At 44.0% G+C, this 18834-nt stretch overlaps 1 protein-coding gene across 1 annotated transcript in view; it reads right to left on the bottom strand.

Moving 5' to 3' along the window:
- Positions 1-4276: 4276 nt before the first annotated feature.
- Positions 4277-18834, bottom strand: part of TMEM91 (transmembrane protein 91) — a 50618-nt gene continuing 36060 nt past the window's right edge. The window contains exons 3-4 of the mRNA XM_044268377.1: positions 6617-6760; positions 4277-4851 (exon numbers count right to left, since the gene is read on the bottom strand). Of these exons, the coding sequence (XP_044124312.1) occupies positions 4693-4851; positions 6617-6760 (303 nt within the window). The 3' untranslated portion in view covers positions 4277-4692. The remainder of the gene's footprint in view (positions 4852-6616; positions 6761-18834) is intronic.

Below are 18834 nucleotides of genomic sequence, written 5' to 3'. Positions count from 1 at the left end.
AAGCCTATTTTTATTCTTGAATATTTGAATTCACCTTCAAAAAGACGGATCTATAGGTCATTAAATGCAAGGGTTCATCTAATGTTTCTTGCAACTGTAGATTGTTTCAGATGTACCATGATCACGGGCTGTAACAAAAATCATAAGGGTATCATAGCAAAACTTGAAATGGAGCCCCACTTCATCAGGACATGAATGCCTCCACACCGGACATGGAAACTCCCTAAGTAGCTGACACTATAATAGCTGCTATGTCTGCCACACTGACCATTGCTTCCATGCCAGGAAGCGAGCCTTTTCAGCAGATCTCTGCTCCATCACGTCAGAGTCACAGTTCTCAAGATCCTTACTGAGAATTATGGGTCAATTCATAGCTTGCATAGCTTTGCATACAGGAGGTCATCTTGTCTGGCTATTATCATTCAGGTTTCACGAGAAGAACGTTCCCCATTTACTTTTTTCTGCCTGAACGGCTATAAATGTGAGCACAATCCATCAGGTAGATTGTAAGAGTTCACCCATCATCACCCCAGGGCTCTCGCAAGTGTGCAAGCTGGAAGCGTCTTATAGACTGTGACCCATGACGTTTCTTCGACACGGCCTGACAAGTCTTGTGATGAGTCCTACATAAATACTGGAAGGATCTGTGCAGAAGAAGGAAATTTCCGTGAAACCAGCACTCTGACTGGTTTACGGTCAATTACACATTAATTCTACGTAAGCAAACACTTTGCTTCTATTCGGATGAATGGATCACCGTGTTATATACCGAGTCCTCCAGAAGGCTCACTGCTTTCAGTAAAAGAGAGTAAACACACATTAAAGGTATATTGCCATGAGGCATATTATACGTTGCGGAAAAGCCAGCTGTGATTGGTGGAGTGGGATGGGGGGGGGGGAGGATAGTCCAAGCCATCTCCTGCGTCTCAGGCCAGGAGCAAGATGTACGTAGCAGCAGGGACTGGATAGAGCCACCTGCTGTTTGTTCTTATTTTTCTGTCCACCTTGTTGAGGTGGTCGCACATGCCCATTTCCATTCTTCACCTGCCTCCTGAGCTATGATTGTGAGAGCTGCAACAAGGACATGCCCCCTGAGCTGGCAGCTTGATATAAGTCAATAGCAGAACAATTGGAGCAATGAATTGGGAGATCTTTGGACCAATGTGAGGTACAGGGATGTTCAAACTTTTGTTATGTACTGTATGATGTCTGATTTTATAATTTTTTTTACATTAGGCTACTTTCACACTAGCGTTTAAAGTTTTCCGGTCTTGAGTTCCGTCATAGGGGCTCAATACCGGAGAAAAAAACGCTTCAGTTTTGTCCCAATGAATTCTGAATGGAGAGCAATCCGTTCAGTATGCATCAGGATGTCTTCAGTTCAGTCCCCGCATGCTGCGGTATTTTCTCCGGCCAAAATTCTGGAACACTCGCCGGATTGCCGGCATTAATTTCCATTTGAAATGTATTAATGCTGGATCCGGTACCAAGTATTCTGGAAAAACGGATCCGGTTTCCCGGTCTTTGCATGCGCAGACCTTTAAGGCCTCCTGCACATGAACGTGTGCGCCCCGTGGTTCTGCTGCGGCCCGCAAAATGCGTCCGCGATCTGGCCGTTCCGCAAAAAGATAGGACATGTTTTATCTTTTTGCGGAACGGATGTACGGGACGAAACCCAACGGAAGCACACCGTAGTGCTCCCGCAGGGTTCCGTTTCATGCTTCTGTTCGGCACCATTGCGCATCTCCGGATTTTCGGACCCGTTGAAGTGAATGGATCCGCATCCGTAATGCGGAATGGCCACGGAACGGCGAATGCGGTCCGCAATATGGCAACGGGAAGCACACGTTCGTGTGCACAGATCCATTTTTCCAGATGACACCGGAGAGATGGATCCGGTATTGCGAAGCAGACTGATCAGCATCCGGATGCGGAAACAAATGATATCCGTTTGCATACGGATTTCCGGATCCAGCAGGCAGTTCCGGCAACAGAACTGCCTGCCGGATTCTTCTTACGCTAGTGTGAAAGTACCCTAACTTATGGAATAAAACCTTGGACGTGATGTTCACATAGATTTCAGTGAGAAATACGCATCACAATCTGCATGGAACATCTGCCATCAAGGAAAAAAAAATGATTTGCGTGTGAATATCCCCCTGAGGGTCCTCTATGACCTTGTGGGGAAGACATTATGTAACAAAAGAAGAACAAAAGAAAGAAAAAAAAATCACAACCCAAAGTGTCGTCTAGAAAATGTATTAAAAAAACACGCAATTCGGCGAAAAAGTCATTTTGGTGGTCCGATAAATCATAAAAATTTGGGTCGTTAAACCACCATGTGCGCAGAATCGCTACAAAAGTGTCTGGAGATTTGGGGGTTAACCTATTCTGTGATCATTGTGGATGAGTAATGATAATGAGCACTTGTATCAGTCATGTATTGTCAGACGTATACTGGAGGAGGGTAGGGGGGCACCATTGCTCTGCGCTCGCTGCACTAATCCTGAGTAAGCATTTTGTCATCCAGATAATCAGGGATAAACCACGGCTTGTTAATTATATCTACTCAAGGGCACAGGGAGAATGGAAAGTGTTAGCGAGACGTTTATGTACAAGTTCATTATCCGTGGAAGTGTCACGCCGGGACACGGGCAGGGAGGACATGTCATGTTCGGGGAGCAATGCAATCATGCAGATTTCTTATATGAACGAACAAGTCCATGCATAGTCGTTAAAGATTAAGATCGGTTCGGTAATTAGCACAGGAAACGGATGGAGGTTTATCTGCTGGAAGTTCAAAGGAATGGAAAGACAGTGTAACCAAGGATCAGATTAAAGGGGATTTCTGTGTTCATGATATTGATGGTCTATCCTTTGGTAGCAGGCGTGCTCGGTATCAGGGACAGACTGGCCATTGACCCTACAGGGAAATTTTCCAGGGGGACGAGGAAGCCCTCCTCATGACCACCAGTCAGGCACATAATGACCCTCAGTATTAATTAATGCTAGGAGTATCAGGTACTTATGCACCTGGCCGGTGGCCGCAAGTGCTCTCCTGCGTTCAACTGTATCACCATCCTCAGAACAGTGATACAATTGAATACTGTGGCAGGGGTGGCAGTATATTGTTCTGCACTACGGTATCTGGAGCTGCTGGGGTGGTATTGTGTGCTGCACTGTGGTATTGCTGTCCCTGCCCACTTCTGTTGGCCCTGCTTTTTGTCAGTTTGGACCCGCTTACAACATGGGGCCACTTTTAGTTTTTTTCCAGGGCCACTTTAAATTCCCAGTCCGCCCCTGCTCGGTATTAGAGCTTTGTTCCATTCAAGTGAGCGCCGAACTTGAGAAACGTAGTAAAACTGCATTCACGCAGTCAGTGTGTGATCAGTGATTTCCATCAGTGATTGTGAGCCAAAAATAATGGAAAGATTTTCATCTGTTCTGTGATTTTGACCCACCACGAGTAAGGACACGTAACCTGTCCAAAACCCGTAGGCATTGTTTGGATCTTTTTGCAACCACTTGTTATGTATGGATTTTCTTGAATAAAGCCCTGATTTTTGGATCCTGAGATGCTATTTTTGACCCGCACCTGGTTTTGGCTCAAAACTGATGAGAATCACTGATAAAACATTGACCAAACACTGACTGCATGAAGCGGCCTAAGGTTGATCCAGAACTGAAAACAACCCCTATGAGATACTTACCATCTGTAAACATTTTGGGGGGCAACAATACCTTCCTGACTTCAAATATGAGAAAATACCATTAAATGTCTGGGTCAATGACTCATCTCTAGTAATCTAGTAACAGTGGTCCCTCAAGTTGCAATATTAAAGGGGTTGTCCAGTCGGATTACATTTTTATATATGGTGAGTTAAAAAAAAAGAATCATTACTCACCTACTCTGCCACTTCCTTTCCAATGCTTACTGGGCTCTCCACTTCCTGGTACCGCCTCCACACACATGAGATGGTTGCTCAGCCAATCAATGGTCATGGCAGTCACTCGCCTCAGCCAGTGATTGGCTAATCAGTTATCTCTAAGCATTTCCTGCATGTTGAACCAGGACCAGGAAGTGGACAGCAGTGGAGACCCAGCAAGGGTTGGAACGGCAAGAGCAGGGATTGGTGAAGGTGTGTAATGCATCATTTTTTTTAACCCACTCTGAGCCATATATATGTATAAATCTCTGATAATTGTGACATTATACTCAGCAACATATGAGAAAAAAAACTGGAATAAAGAATTTTTCTGATCCTTGTTTTCTGGAAGATATGAATTTAATAACGTTATTTCTGTTCACGTCCTCATTAGTGAAATAACAAAGAATTGGTCAGGCAGCCATGTCATTAATAATCATCCAACTTATAATCATTGCAAAAGAACAAATTATTATATAAGGTCCTGCTCCTCCGTAAGTGTCCAATTTCCAGCTCATCAGAAATGATCTGCACTTGAACCAATATAGGACAGAGTAAAAAGAAAGTGCAAGATATACTGTAAATAACACAAGGGTGGTATTGCTGGATCATGAATGATTGAGGTGTGTCCAATTGAGCAATCTGTGAAGTCATAATGGGTATCCATTCCCACTAGGATGGGATCTCTTGTCTGTTCCTATAGAAGCTTGGTACACCATAGTCCTATGTAGAGCAGTGATGTTCTTCAGGAAACAGTCTTGGCCTCCTAGGTTGGTGCTCTGTTTGACAGGTATGCAATGAGGGCCACCACCGCACCTACGTAGGTGCAAATGCCAAGGAAGATGGACAGAACAGCCAGCATAAAAGTTTGTCTGGAAGCCACACTTGCTCCGTGGTAGTCACCTTGAGCTGAGGCCTTGTTGGTCTGCAGAGAAAGGCAAGTCTCTATTACCAAAGTGGAAAATAATCAAAATTGGCAAAATTATTTGGTTTGCCAACATTCTTCTAGGTTCTTCTCCAGAATTAGAAACCAGTCCGGTGTAATCCCTGTCAGGTGAATGGTTGGTCAACCAACAGTTATCTAATGTTTGTGGCCAGCTCAATATATGATAGGTCTCAAGAACAACACAAGACCAGCCTAGCAAATGATGGCAATGAATGTACATGATACTGTATGTAGCGCTATACTGTAAAATGGTGCTAAAATGAATTTCTGATTTCAAGACCATTTCCACTCATTATATTTTTATACATGGATGTAAATAGCCTCCCAGAACCCCCCAGGCTATTGTACAGCAACATTCATAATGCATGTGGTGAACCACCTCTTGGTTCTGAATGTGCAGGAAGAATTGAGTTACTAGATGAGTTTTTTTTTTTTTATGCAGCCTTTGGCCTTGAAAGAGAAGCTTTAGAATAGTTATGTCTGGCCACACTTTAGATATAAAGAGTAATTATTGGGATAAACACTGGAGGGAAGGGGGAGATTACATTCATCTGTCTATGGCCACCAAGGGTTTATGTAGGTTGAGATCATGTCCCATTTACGCAATCTATGGAGAGGACAATACGAAATATTATGCTAATATTCCAGTACTCTTTGTGATGTGAACATGTGACAGCATCTTCTTCCCAGTGTTGCAGTGTTAGAAAACATTGGGAATCCAAGGGTCATAAGGAATGGAACGCAGTAGCTCAAGTTGGGTCAATCAATATCCCTCACCAATGTGTGGAGATGTGGAGAAACCATCTTTCCACAGATATTGCAATGTTAGCAAACATTAGGGGTCCAAGCCAAGGGTCATAAAGGATGGGACACAGTAGCTCAAGTTGGGTCAATATCCCTTACTAATGTGTGGACGTGTAACTAGGATCCATCTTTCCATAGATACTGAAATCTTAGCAAACATTGGGGATCCATCCAAAGGGTCATGAGGAATGGGGGGACATTAAGCTCAAGTTGGGCCAGTATCCCTTGATGTGATGAACACGCGGCGGCTCCCACTTTTTTCCACTTTCTTTATTAACAAATAAACATGGGAGATCCAGCCTAAGAGTCGCAGGGAGAGAGTGGCACTAGGTCAGGTTGGATCGATATACTTTACCAATGGTGGAGTGATTATTCGGAAGCGTCATCTCACTATAGACACTGCAGGGGTTATGACAAGAAGGGATAACTAGCTCCTATTGGGCCAATATCTTTTACCAATGGTGATGGGGACATGTGTGGCTCCTTTTCTTCATAAATAGCAATGTTAACAAATAATGAGTAATCAGTCCAAGATTAATGAAGCAAGGGGATCACTATTTTAGGTTTAGACAATAGTACTTGACCAATGGTGGTAGGACCATGTGGGGACTTCCTGTCTCTATATATATACTGGAATGTTGGCAACCACTAGGGATCAAGCCAAAGGGTCATGTCTACATACCCTACTAAAAATAAGAAGTAGAGATGAGGGCCTCTGTGTAGTGCTCTACTATCATGGATGATGGAGATGGGGGTGCAAGGGTGCTGGCCCTATATAGATATGGCCTACACAGACGCTGTTATCTATACATTAACATATCAGTTCTGCACAAGCTTAGAAAAGCATTGAGACATTATTTGTTCTACTCTGAACCTTTTTTTCCTGTCTTTGTCTTATTCAATGTTCTCTGGAGCAGAAAGCAATGTTGCCAGCTCTTACCTTTTGTGACAGGAAGAATGCAGCAATACCCAAGGGCCAAAAACAGCACAGCATGGAGAAAACAGCCAGTCCCAGGTAATCTTGGGGCAAGAGCAGAGAAAAGTGACTCTCGCTGTCTGTGTCACTCTCACTGGATGAATCGTTCTGTGGAGAGAGACAGAGGTGACACTCAGACACTTTATGAGGTATCTCAACATACGTGCACACAATAGTAATGGACGTTATGGGGCATATAGAACAATTTCTGGAAAAGTGTGGAAGATGCAAAAATTGACATTCAGAGTTCCATACGTTGCACATTTTTACCCCAAAATATATATAGTACTGTATTTTATAAATGACCCCCCCTATAATGTGGCCGACTGACTGGGCATGCGGGTAAAGCCTGAGGAATTGTATATGGTAAGCTTTCCCCAGTCCTCCAAAATCACAGCTGATCAATCTAGCTGCGAACAATACCCGATGCCAGTGGTGGCGAACCTGTGGCACATGTGCTAGAGGTGGCACTCAGAGCTCTCTCTGTGGGCACGTGCGCAGGGCCGGATTATAGGAAGGCAGGCCTGGACTGGCAATCGGTTGGCCAACCAGTCCGCTCTTTAAATGTGAGGCACGGTGACGCATCCTGGCTGGCGGCACGCCCACCTTCTACTAGCTTTGTGTGGGCAGCCGGCAACATTGCCATGCGCAGGAAGGAGTGCTGACGTCAGCCCTCCCACCTCCAGCCTCAGGGTGCGGTGGATTACCATACTGTCTGTGACCACCGAGTCGATGTAGGTGGGCTTCAGCCCTTAGGCCTGTATATGGACTTCATATTATGGAGGTCCTCCATTGGAGGATGTATGTAAGGAGATGATGAGCTATGTAATATACTGCCCTGTTTATGGATAATGTGTATATATGGATGTAGTAAGGAGACCGTGAATCCATATACAGGGCAGTATAATACATAGGTCATGGCTGCTGCCCAAATCTCTGTGCAGCCATTTTATGTTTGTAGGCTGGTGTAGGCTGGTTTGTTTGGCCGGCCCATGTTAATGTATAAGTGTTTTTTTCTAAACTAAAACCTCAATATTCAGGTAAAATTGCCGTGTTGGCACTTTGCGATAAATAAGTGGGTTTTTGGTTGCAGTCTGGGCACTTAGGGGATTTATCAAAACTGGTGTAGAGGAAAACTGGCTTAGTTGCCCATAGCAACCAATCAGATTCCACCTTTCATTTTTCAGAACTCCACTGGAAAATGAAAGGTGGAATCTGATTGGTTGCTGCATTCTTCTTTACACCACTTTGATATATTCCCCCCCCCCCCCCCCCGGCCTCTAAACGGTTCGCCATAACTGCCCTATGGCATAATGCCGCCATTCAATGCCTAAATAATACCACTGCATAATCCCCAGTGGTTTTAAGGTTAATTCCAATCTAGGCTGTTAATAGGAATTTAATAGAGACAATCTTGTCGGTCTAGGGTGCCACATTTTGTAGAAATATCCTTAGTGCTCAGGGGTAGTGAAGGGGTGAATAGAGATATCTCTGGAAGAAAAATGGGTTAATGGTCGCGCCTTTGCTGATCTTGAGTAGTGAATTGGTTAATTGAGATACCTCTAGTGGTCTAGGTTGGTAAAAGGTCTAGGGGTGTGAAGGGATTAATGATGTTATCTTTGGTGGTCCATTTTAGTGAAGAAAGTATCGTTAAATCTCTGGTGGTCTACAGCAATGAAGGAATTAATAATTAAATCATTGGTGGTCTGCAGCAATTAAGAGGTTACTAGTTAATCTCTAGTGGTCTACAGCCATGAAAGGGCTAAAAAAGTATTGGGTTGGTTTATGGTCCCTCCCTTGGTGGTCTAGGGTAGTGAATAGGTTAATGGAGACATCTCTGGTTGTCCAGGCTAGCAAAGGGTTTAATGTTATTATCCCTTCTTTTTTTTAGGGTGGTGAAGGAGTTAGTGGTGATATCTCTGGTGGTCCATTTTAGTGAAGAAAGTATTGGTAAATCACTGGTTGGCTACAGCAATAAAGGGGACTCAGTGGTTAACTCCCTGGTGGTCTAGGGCAATAAAGGGCAAAATCCTAGATTAGATGGTGATAGCTCAAGCCACCATGCCCCCGTCTTGGAATATGAGGACCCAGCAGATGTCACCTTCTCGCCCTTTTTCTGGGAGGAGGGAATGGACATGCTTTCCTATGGTCCTCCTTGCATGTTGTCTTGCAGATATACTCCACATCATGGACACAAGCCCTACTTCTATGGTATGCTTGTCCTTGGCTGGCACTAGATGTCTCACACTCTACCCTCCTGTGCTGGCATCTAGACACCACAATACACACCCGCAAGCCGCAGTCTTCTCGCTGTAATTGAATGATTGATTCGTTTCATTACTGAGTAAGTGTTAAAATGAAAATACCATGTAAAGCGTTTCATTACGGCTTCTGATGGCCAATAAGCCTTTAAATGAGCGGCTAGCCTGGAGGGATTTGATCATTTACCTTATTGACGACGCCCGAGAACCACTGGATCATGACTCTGGCCGCCCCATAACGTACCATGTCATGCTATGTTGGGTGGCATCTGTGACTGGCGCCTACTGTGTTGGGGTGGTTGTTCCACAAGGTTATGAAGACATACGTGGATGCCGCACACTGTTATGGGGGCATGTGTTACCATAATGGGGCATCTGGGCATTCTCTAAGGCAAGGTTCCTCAACTCCAGTCCTCAGGGCCCGCCTGCCGGTCATGTTTTCAGGATTTCCTTAGTATTGAGCAGGTGATATAATTAGTGTCAGTGCATCTGGACTTACCACAGGTATTCATTCTGTGGGATATTCTCAAATCATGACCGGTAGGTGGGTCCTGAGGACTGGAGTTGAGGACCACTGCTCTAAGGAACATTGGTTACAAGAAATCCGCTACTTTGGTGTCACTCGGACGATAGATAAATAAATCTTCTTTATTGGAATTAGGCATAAGATAACAACGCGTTTCGGGGATACCAAGGTCCCCTTTATCAGGTTAGGCTTGCTGGATGCTCAAGTCTTCAGGATTTGATAAATCACTTGGCTCAGGCTCAACAAAAAGTAGCCTGTGTACCTGAACAGTCTGACCGCTAATCTAAAACGTGACTGATAATAATAATACTGTGCTGAAATCAGACATACACGGAATTCGGTGCACCCTTGTGCACTCAAAGTACTAAACAGAAAAAAACAAAAACACAGTAAATAGCAGCTTCTTGGTGGTTTCCATATAGCAACATTAGTTTTTTTTCCTTAGTAAATCAAGAATTAAAAACATATAAGGCACTGTTCACATTAGTGTTCTGGCTTTTCTTTATGACAGAGCCATAAAAACTATTCTGGATCTGATCTTGAAGGACCTCATTGCCTTATAATGTTGTCCATTCAGTTTCTATAAGGGGTTCCACTAGTTTTGATATCACGAATAGCGCTGCAAACTAGGTTAATATACATATTAGCGGCCCTCATGGAAATCATGAAATATTAGTGTGAACATACGCTTACATAAAGGCTAGATTTTGCCATCGTTGTTGAGTTGGTCCTGTGCTCTTTGAAATAGGCTCTATGTGTACCTTAGGGTGTTTGATTTTGCAATGGAAAAAAAAAATTTAATGTAAAAATTTTGCAGACTTTTCTTACGCCCCTGGTCTCAGTGATGTAAAAGATTTATATACCTAAATGTCAAGAAGATTGGATAATATTTAGTGGTTGTAAAAATAGGCAAAAAATACGTTTTTTCAATGCTAATTACTTTTATTGGGAAAACTAGAAATCACAAACTTAAAATAATATTAAAACTAGACACTAAGATTAATAGGTAGTATGATAGGCAAAACATGTGTTATATTAATCAACTTTGAACAATGCAATCCCTTCTTTTGTTAGCTTGGTGACGACTTTTCTGTGATGCTCGATGACCCTCAACAAGAATTGTTTTTGTTTTTCGTCCCTGACCGATTCCTTAAACTTTTTTATCAGAGCAATTCCTCTTTCTGCAGTATCATTGACCACCTTCACATGGCTTCTTAGAGAATCACTGCAGTATTCTGTCACGTTGTGGATCCCAAACAATTCAAAGAACACCTTCATTTTATTAGTAACGTAATGGCTCGGGTCTTTTCCTTCAAAAACTAGGTTTTTACGTTCTAATCGTTTCATGTCCTTTTTCTTTGCAGGTTTGGTTTCTAAATTTTTTTTCATATTTTCCTTAACAGCCTGAGTAATACGTTTGTCCAAAAAAGCCAATCCTACGTTTGTTTCTGACAGATACCAAAGGTGTCTCTTAGCAACTGTGAGAGCACTTTTTTTGACGTCCGCATCTGGGTAAGTGCTCAGAAGCTGTAGCATATCCAAATCATTCTTTGGAGTCCATCGACTTACAATTTCCTCGTGCAAAAAGTGAACATATATGAGGCTGACAAAATGTGCAACCCGTTTCATTCCTTTCAATTCTCGTTGAGGAATATTCAACTGTTTAGTGAAGAGGACAATTTTAAGTGCATATATTGCCTTTGCCATCCACATTGCTTGATGCTGAGCCCCTGGGATCCTAAAACTGAAGTCGTTTTTAGACCAACCTCCTAGGTACAGGAGTGAGAGTACAGAAGGAAGATCATGTTACCACCATGGGCAGACTGGCCATAGACCCTACAGGGAAATGTCCTGGTGGGCCGATGCTCAGGGGGCCACCCTCATGGTGACCAGCCAGGTGCATAAAGATCTCATGCTCTGAGCATTAACCCTGCAATCTGGGTTGTGCTCCCATGACCACCTGATTAGCTGCAAGCTCTTCTGTTGATGTCTCAACCAGATCTGCTCCTGCGCCTTCCTGTTCAGATGCGTAATGTACATTAGGTGGTCATGTAAGATTGCGGAACCGGCGGTGTAACAGCATGGTAAGCAGTGGAGAAATGATGTTCCTTCCACAGGGTGTCTGAAAGCTAGAATTGAATCAAAGCCCTGGAGAACCCCAAGTGTCAAGAGCTTCAAAAAGCATGAATGTAGGTTGTTTATCTGGTATATAGTGGTGGGTAATCGATCCCGGAGCCTGAGGCTGGTGGTATGCATAACTCCTCAGCACATCTTAAGATATGGTATTTGCTCCCAAAAATTAAAAAGTGGACCATTTTTTAAGAAAGCAGGAGCAGCCAAGGGGAGAGGGAGACAAGCAGCTGCCAGGCGCTGCTTATCTCTTGGCAGACCTAGAACCAATATGCCTATATTTGCCACCTTCCCTTGAATATCCAGGAGCTTCTCAGGAAAAGGGCAAAGAATAAGTTGACAAATCTCCCAGAAAGCTCCATGAGCTCTCATTTTATGTGGCACCGAAATGCTGTTTATCAGACGTAGCAGTGGCACGCATATTTGCTCTAAACGGGCACGACAGAAATTTGGCAAGTATGAATATACCTGATCCTTGATTTGCACCCATATGCTGCCAGAGACAGTCAGATTGTATTCTGATGACAGGTTAAAGGGGGCTTCCCGTCTTATAAATTTACTGCATAATCACAGGATATGGCTTAGGCTACATGCACACGACCGTGCCGTTTTTTGCGGTCCGCAAACTGCGAATCCACAAAACACAGAAGCCGCCCATGTGCCTTCCGCAATTTGCAGAACGGAACGGGCGTCCCATTGTAGACATGCCTATTCTTGTCCGCAAAACGGACAATGATAGGACATGCTATATTTTTTTTGCGGGGCCGCGGAACGGAGTGTTGTCCACATCTTTTGCGGCCCCATTGAAGTGAATGGGTCTGCACCTGAGCAGCAAAAACTGCGGCTCGGATGCGGACCCGAAAAACGGTTGTGTGCATGAGGCCTTAAAGGGGTTGTCCCTCGAACCAGCACCTGGATCTGAATACTTTTGTAATTGCAAATCTATCTGTAGGGCGCCACCTGCTGTTTGCTCTTTTTCTAAAAGTCTCTGTCCTTCTCACTGAGAGAGGGGCACATACTCAGTTCCATCCTTCAACTGCCACCAGCTGCAGCAGAAAGAACATGCCCCTTGAGAAAGGACATGCCCGCTGAGCTGCCAGCTTGAAATAAATCTAGCAGAGCAATAAGAGCAATGAATGGGGAGATTTTGGGATCCATGTGAGGTACAGGGCTGGTTCTAAGTTTGTTAGAAAGAGACTGGTCTGTATCATCTGATTTTATATTTTTACATTAATCATGGGATAACCCTTTTAAGGGGGTTGTCCGGGAATAAATAACTTTTGACAGGTGCCCGCAACCTGCCTCCGCTATGGGAAGAATTATACTTACCTGCTCACCTTACGGTCTGCAACTTGTTTACTTCCTTCCCGGCATGGGCATGATATCCTGCTCCACTGCAGCCAATGACTTCAGCGTTGACGTGTCCACAAGAGACACCTCCACCGATTCGTGTCTTCACTGCCCTAGCTCGAAATGCCGGGAAAGGCATGGCAATCACTGGTCTTAGCACTGACCTGTCTCATTTCCAGAACATTGAACCGGGACAGGAAATGGTGAGCAGTGTTGGAACAGCAATGGAGGTGACTTATGCTGCTTTTTAAGCTTGCGGGTTTGAAGACAATACAAAACATTCATTCAAAGCTGAACACAGTTTCTGGTCTTCCTCACTGAATGACACTAAATATCTATAGAGTGCAATGATACTGTCCCTTAAAGGGGTTGTTCACCCAAAGAGCCTTTAGGGCAAACACCACTACGTGGTCAGATCTGCGGTTGGAATGATACTTACCTGTTCCCCGCCACTGGGTCCCGGCTATTTTGCTCCTCTACTGCCTCCGCTCTCTGCGTGTCAACATCTGGTTTAACACAGGTGCCATGGCTGCTGCAGTCAATGACTGGCTGCAGCTGTGACATGTCCCCCATGCATCATGTGATCCAGTGACGACGCATGGGGGACAAGTCACCTCTGCAGCCTGTTATTGGCAGCAGCAGCCATGGAAATTAGCTGTCTTTCCAAAATAATGGAAAACGGTGCCTCCTGTTGGAAGGCAGCTATCCTGTAAGTCAATGTCCGAACTTTTAGAGCAGGCCTTGAAACATAACTTAACAGGTAATGAATCCCAGCAGCTGTGTCTTGCGTAAATAAGCTTCTTTTTTAAATATACTTTTTATTGAGATTTTGTAAGCATTTACAATCATGAGACAGTATACAATATCAAATGATCACATAGGTATAGCAAGCAACAATCCAGTTATACATATCCAGATTTTGATCAAGTATACTTTTCCTACTTATCGCCCAGTAGAACACCCCCTAAACTCCCTCCCTCCCCAATGACCCTTCCCCCCTCCCCCCACCTCAGGTACACTTCTTGCACACCCTCCCTCCCTTACATCTTCAATCTATCAGAATACAGATATAGCAAAGTGGTCAGTGCTATGTCACAACACGGACAAATACTTGCGCTGCTGCTGGTCCCGGAATAGTGCGGTAGGTTTCACACTGGCAAAGTTAGATCAATAGGTTTTGGAACCGCGCTGCTGGACACTATGTGTTCCGGTTACAGGTGAATGATACAAGGGTGTCCACCCTCTCCTCAATGCCAAGGAATACGATCCTCCCAGATCTCCTCCTCTACAGGGTTTTAAGATGATACGAAGAATAGTGAAGCACCCTTGAGAATCTTATCTTTAAAAGGTTTTATTCTACTTACAACAGATCAGTAGACAAAAAGGCATAAAATACAAGTAGATCGTCACAATCCTGCCCGACCCGGGTTTCGCTGCCTCGCTTCTTTGCCCCTGAAGAAGCGAGGCAGCGAAACCCGGGTCGGGCAGGATTGTGACGATCTACTTGTATTTTATGCCTTTTGTCTACTGATCTGTTGTAAGTAGAATAAAACCTTTTAAAGATAAGATTCTCAAGGGTGCTTCACTATTCTTCGTATCATCTTAAAACCCTGTAGAGGAGGAGATCTGGGAGGATCGTATTCCTTGGCATTGAGGAGAGGGTGGACACCCTTGTATCATTCACCTGTAACCGGAACACATAGTGTCCAGCAGCGCGGCTTCAATCTATCAGAAGCCTACCTAATCTCTTGGCCAGTTTTTCCTTAAGGTACCATTCTGATTGTACAAAGGGGCTCATGACACCTTTCATTTCTTCATCCGAGAAGACCGTGCTTATAAACACTTCCCATTTGTGGAAAAATGCGTTTATTTGTTTTCCCTTTAATTGCTCTGCCTGCAGTTTCTCCATCTCAAAGCACATTTTCGTGTGCTTAAATATATCAGCAGCAGTGGGTACACTCTTGCTTAGCCAATCTCTAAAAAGACATCTTTTTGCTGCCAATATCAGGGTATGTATCAACGGGGTTACTGTCACCCTATCCGGAGGCACATGAAATAGGAACAGCTCAGGTACTAGTGGGAGCTGCACTTTAAGATGCTGTTTAACCTGCGATCTGACCATTCTCCAATAACTTTCTGATTCTGGGCATGCCCATACACCATGAAATAGGTCTGAGTTTTTCAGCTTGCATTTAGGGCAACTATCTAGCCTTTCAGGAGTAGCAGAGCGTGAGGTACAGTGAAATCCATATATAGCCTTATGGATCATTCGAAAGTGCGTCTCCCTCCAGATCTCGTTAGGTGTAATAGTTCTAATTGTGTTCCAGCCTTTTACAATGATATCCCTATGGTCCATTGAAGGGAATTCCTTGCTCCAATGGGAGAACATCCGTCCCTCCACCGAGGATAACTTCTTATCCCTAATGCCTTGATAAAATTCTGATAGGGATTTTTTCCCCTTACCCGTGCCTATGAGGGAATCAAAATCATTGCCAGGCATTTCTTTCGATAGGTTAATTACCCTCCTTCTATGAAAACCCTGAACCTGCCAATAAGCTAGCGTTTGTTTTGTTCTATCTAAATGGTATTTCTCTGTGAGGTCAGTGAATGAAAGATAGGTCCCCTCCCTGACGTTCCACATGTCTTTCACTGTGACTATGTTTGATTGTCTCCAAACTCCAAAATGTTTCGCCTCTAGGCCTGCTGGGAATTCCGGGTGTCCCCATATGCTCATATATTTAGACAATAGGAAGGGTAACGCAAATAACTTTCGCGTTGCTTTCCAAGCTGCAATTGTGTCTCTGATCATAAGACTATTTTTAGTAGGAAGGGGAATTGCACTTAGTTTAGTGTGTAATAAAGAGGCTAAATTCCATGGCTGTACTAATTGAGCCTCCAGCATATAGTTAGAATAAAAATTTGTTTTAAATATCCAGTCAGCGCAATGTCTTATAAGACTGGCTAGGTTATAGCTACGTATATCTGGGAAATTTGCTCCTCCTAAATGTTTAGGGATCTGTAGTTTGGCCAATGAGATCCTGGATTTCCTCCCCCTCCATAGGAAGGATCGGAAGGCCGCTTCCAGTATCTTAATGTCCGCATGTTTTATGAGAAGCGGTATCGTCTGTAGTGGGTAGAGGAGTTTAGATACACTCATCATCTTTAGTAGTTGATTTCTTCCTCCTAGTGAAAGAGGGAGTTCCCTCCACCTCTCAATGTCTGATAAAATCTTTTTTATCAATGGGGGATAATTAAGTAAATACAAAGACTCCGGAGTTCTGCCAATATGTATCCCTAGATACTTTATAGATTTTTTTGCCACTTGAATGGCACAGCCAAGAGCCTGGTCAGGGTAGCTCTGGGACTTATTACCCAGATATAAAATTTCAGATTTGTCCTCATTTACCCTGTATCCTGACACTCTGCCAAATTCCTTCAGTACCTGAAATAGCCTCGGTACATCTCTGGAGGGTCTTTCCAGGAACACCAGCAGGTCATCTGCGAATAGGGCATGTTTCACACGGATGTTACCCACTTTAATCCCTTCTAGTCTATTATCTCGCTCTATCTTTCGGGAGAGTGGCTCAATTGCAAGATTAAATAAAAGCGGGGAAAGTGGGCATCCCTGCCTGGTTCCCTTCTCTAAGTGAATATTTCCTGACAAGAATCCTGGTGTATGTATCCTTGCCATGGGGTTTGAATACAAAGTGGTGATGTACTGTCTAAAAGGACCAATAAAACCCATGGCATCCAAGACCGTGTCCATCCATCCCCAGTCAATGTTATCAAATGCTTTTTCCGCATCTATCGTGATGATGGCTGAGGATGGATGTGCACCAGGCCTCAACTTTACCTCATCCAGTACCGTCAGCACTTTGCGAATGTTGGTGACCGCCGCTCTCCCTTGCACAAATCCCACTTGGTTGGGAGTAATCAGTCGCGGTAAGATGCCCGCCAACCTATCTGCCAGTATTTTAGACACTATTTTAAGATCCACATTAATCAGTGAAATGGGTCGGTAAGAGGCTGCGTTAACCGGATCCCTACCTGGCTTAGGTAACACTTTGATAAATGCTGTGTTGGTGAGGGAGGACATTTGAGAACCCTGCATAAATCCCGTGTATAGCTGGGACAGCAAAGGAGCCACTTCTTCAGCTAAGATACGATAAAATTCCCCGCTAAACCCATCCGGCCCCGGGGCCTTGTCCAGCGACAGTGCCTTAATGGTGGTTATGATTTCTCCTGCTGGAATGGGAGCATTCAAAATAGCCCTTTCTTCCTCGGTCAATATTGGAAGGGGGACTGACCGTAGCCAATCCTGCTTCTCTGAGTTAGGTAGGGAAGTAGAACTATATAACTTACTATAATAACCTCTCAGTATGTCGTTTATTTCTCCTGGGTGGGTTCTCAGTTCCCCTTTGTCATTTTTTAGGGCCAGAATGCTAGTCAATGGTCTACGACCCCTGGCCAATCTGGCTAGTAACTTTCCTGCTTTATTTCCATGTTTATATAGCTGCGACTCCCATTTTGAGTGGGCTATGCTTTCCCATTTCTGCACCCAAGTTTCATAATCCCGTTTGGCCTGTGTCCAATAATGGCGTGTTGAGGTGTTAGGCTTATCTTTAAACATCGTATAGGCTGTCCTTAGGCTATTGCTGAGGCTCTCTATTTTCTGTTTAATGGCTTTCTTCTTACTGAACATGTACGCCATTATTCTCCCTCTCAGAACTGTTTTGCCCGCATCCCACAGTATCTGGGGGTCTACCGTTCCTTCATTGTCTTGCTTATACTCTAACCACCATCCCTTTAACATATCTCTGAACTCCTCGTCTCGGATGAGGGTGGAAGGGAATCTCCATATAAAATCTTTCCCTCTGGGGAGATGGTTCCTAAATAATACCGAGATCGGTGCATGATCTGAAATGATCATGTCTTCGATCTTAGGCTCCGCAAGCCTACCCCCTCCCTCCCTGTTAGAGAGAATGTAGTCTATACGTGACCAAGTTTGGTGTGCATGCGAGAAAAAAGTAAAGTCCCTACCTTCCGGATGGAAAGTTCGCCAGATATCTATAAGACCAGATTCACTTACAAATTTCGCAAAATGAGCATTCTGTGGCATTACTTTAGTTTGTTTCGACGTTTCCCCACTTCTATCTTCTCCCTGATCTTTCACTGCATTCATATCTCCCATTACTAGTTTGATCCCTGTGCCATCCTTCGAGATCTTATCCTGTAGCTCCCGAAAAAATTCTCCATTAGTCTCATTAGGGCCATATATATTGTAAATATTTACTTCCCCTCCCATTGAGGACAATCGTATCAGGGATATTCTACCTGCCTCATCATGAACATGCTCAATCACCTTATAGGGTAGTCCCCTTTTAATCAGAGTTAATACACCTGCTTTCCTGGCCACCGCTTCCGAGCCATAGATGTCTCCTACCCAATCTTTCTTCATCCTAAAAAAATCTGTTTGTTGCAGATGAGTCTCTTGTAAAAGGGCTATATCTGCCTTAAGTCTCTTCAGGTGTCGCAAGACCAACCTGCGTTTATTAGGGGACCGCAGGCCTTTCACGTTCCAAGAGATAACTTTAATGCAACTATCCATATTGAAGCGTTCCGATAGATTTACTAATATTCCTCACTGTGCAAAAGGTGTACCTATCCCTTAACCTCCCCCCAAAACATCCCCCCATCCCGCCCCAAACCAACCACTGAAGCAAATCAGTGAGATGTATGATGCATCCCCTGATTTTTAGCAGTTTCCTAACTCCCCCACAACCAAAACTTTGAACTTCACTTTTTTCCAGCAGGGAAAAGCACATAAATTGCCAACCTCACTACTTCTCCTACTGCCGTTCCCCCCAAGCACTTTTATGTATTCATGACATATAATTCTTCACTTATCTTATGGC

Source organism: Bufo gargarizans, chromosome 9 (assembly GCF_014858855.1).
Source record: "Bufo gargarizans isolate SCDJY-AF-19 chromosome 9, ASM1485885v1, whole genome shotgun sequence".
Classification (NCBI taxonomy): domain Eukaryota; kingdom Metazoa; phylum Chordata; class Amphibia; order Anura; family Bufonidae; genus Bufo; species Bufo gargarizans.
This window is presented reverse-complemented; position numbering and strand designations above follow the sequence as displayed.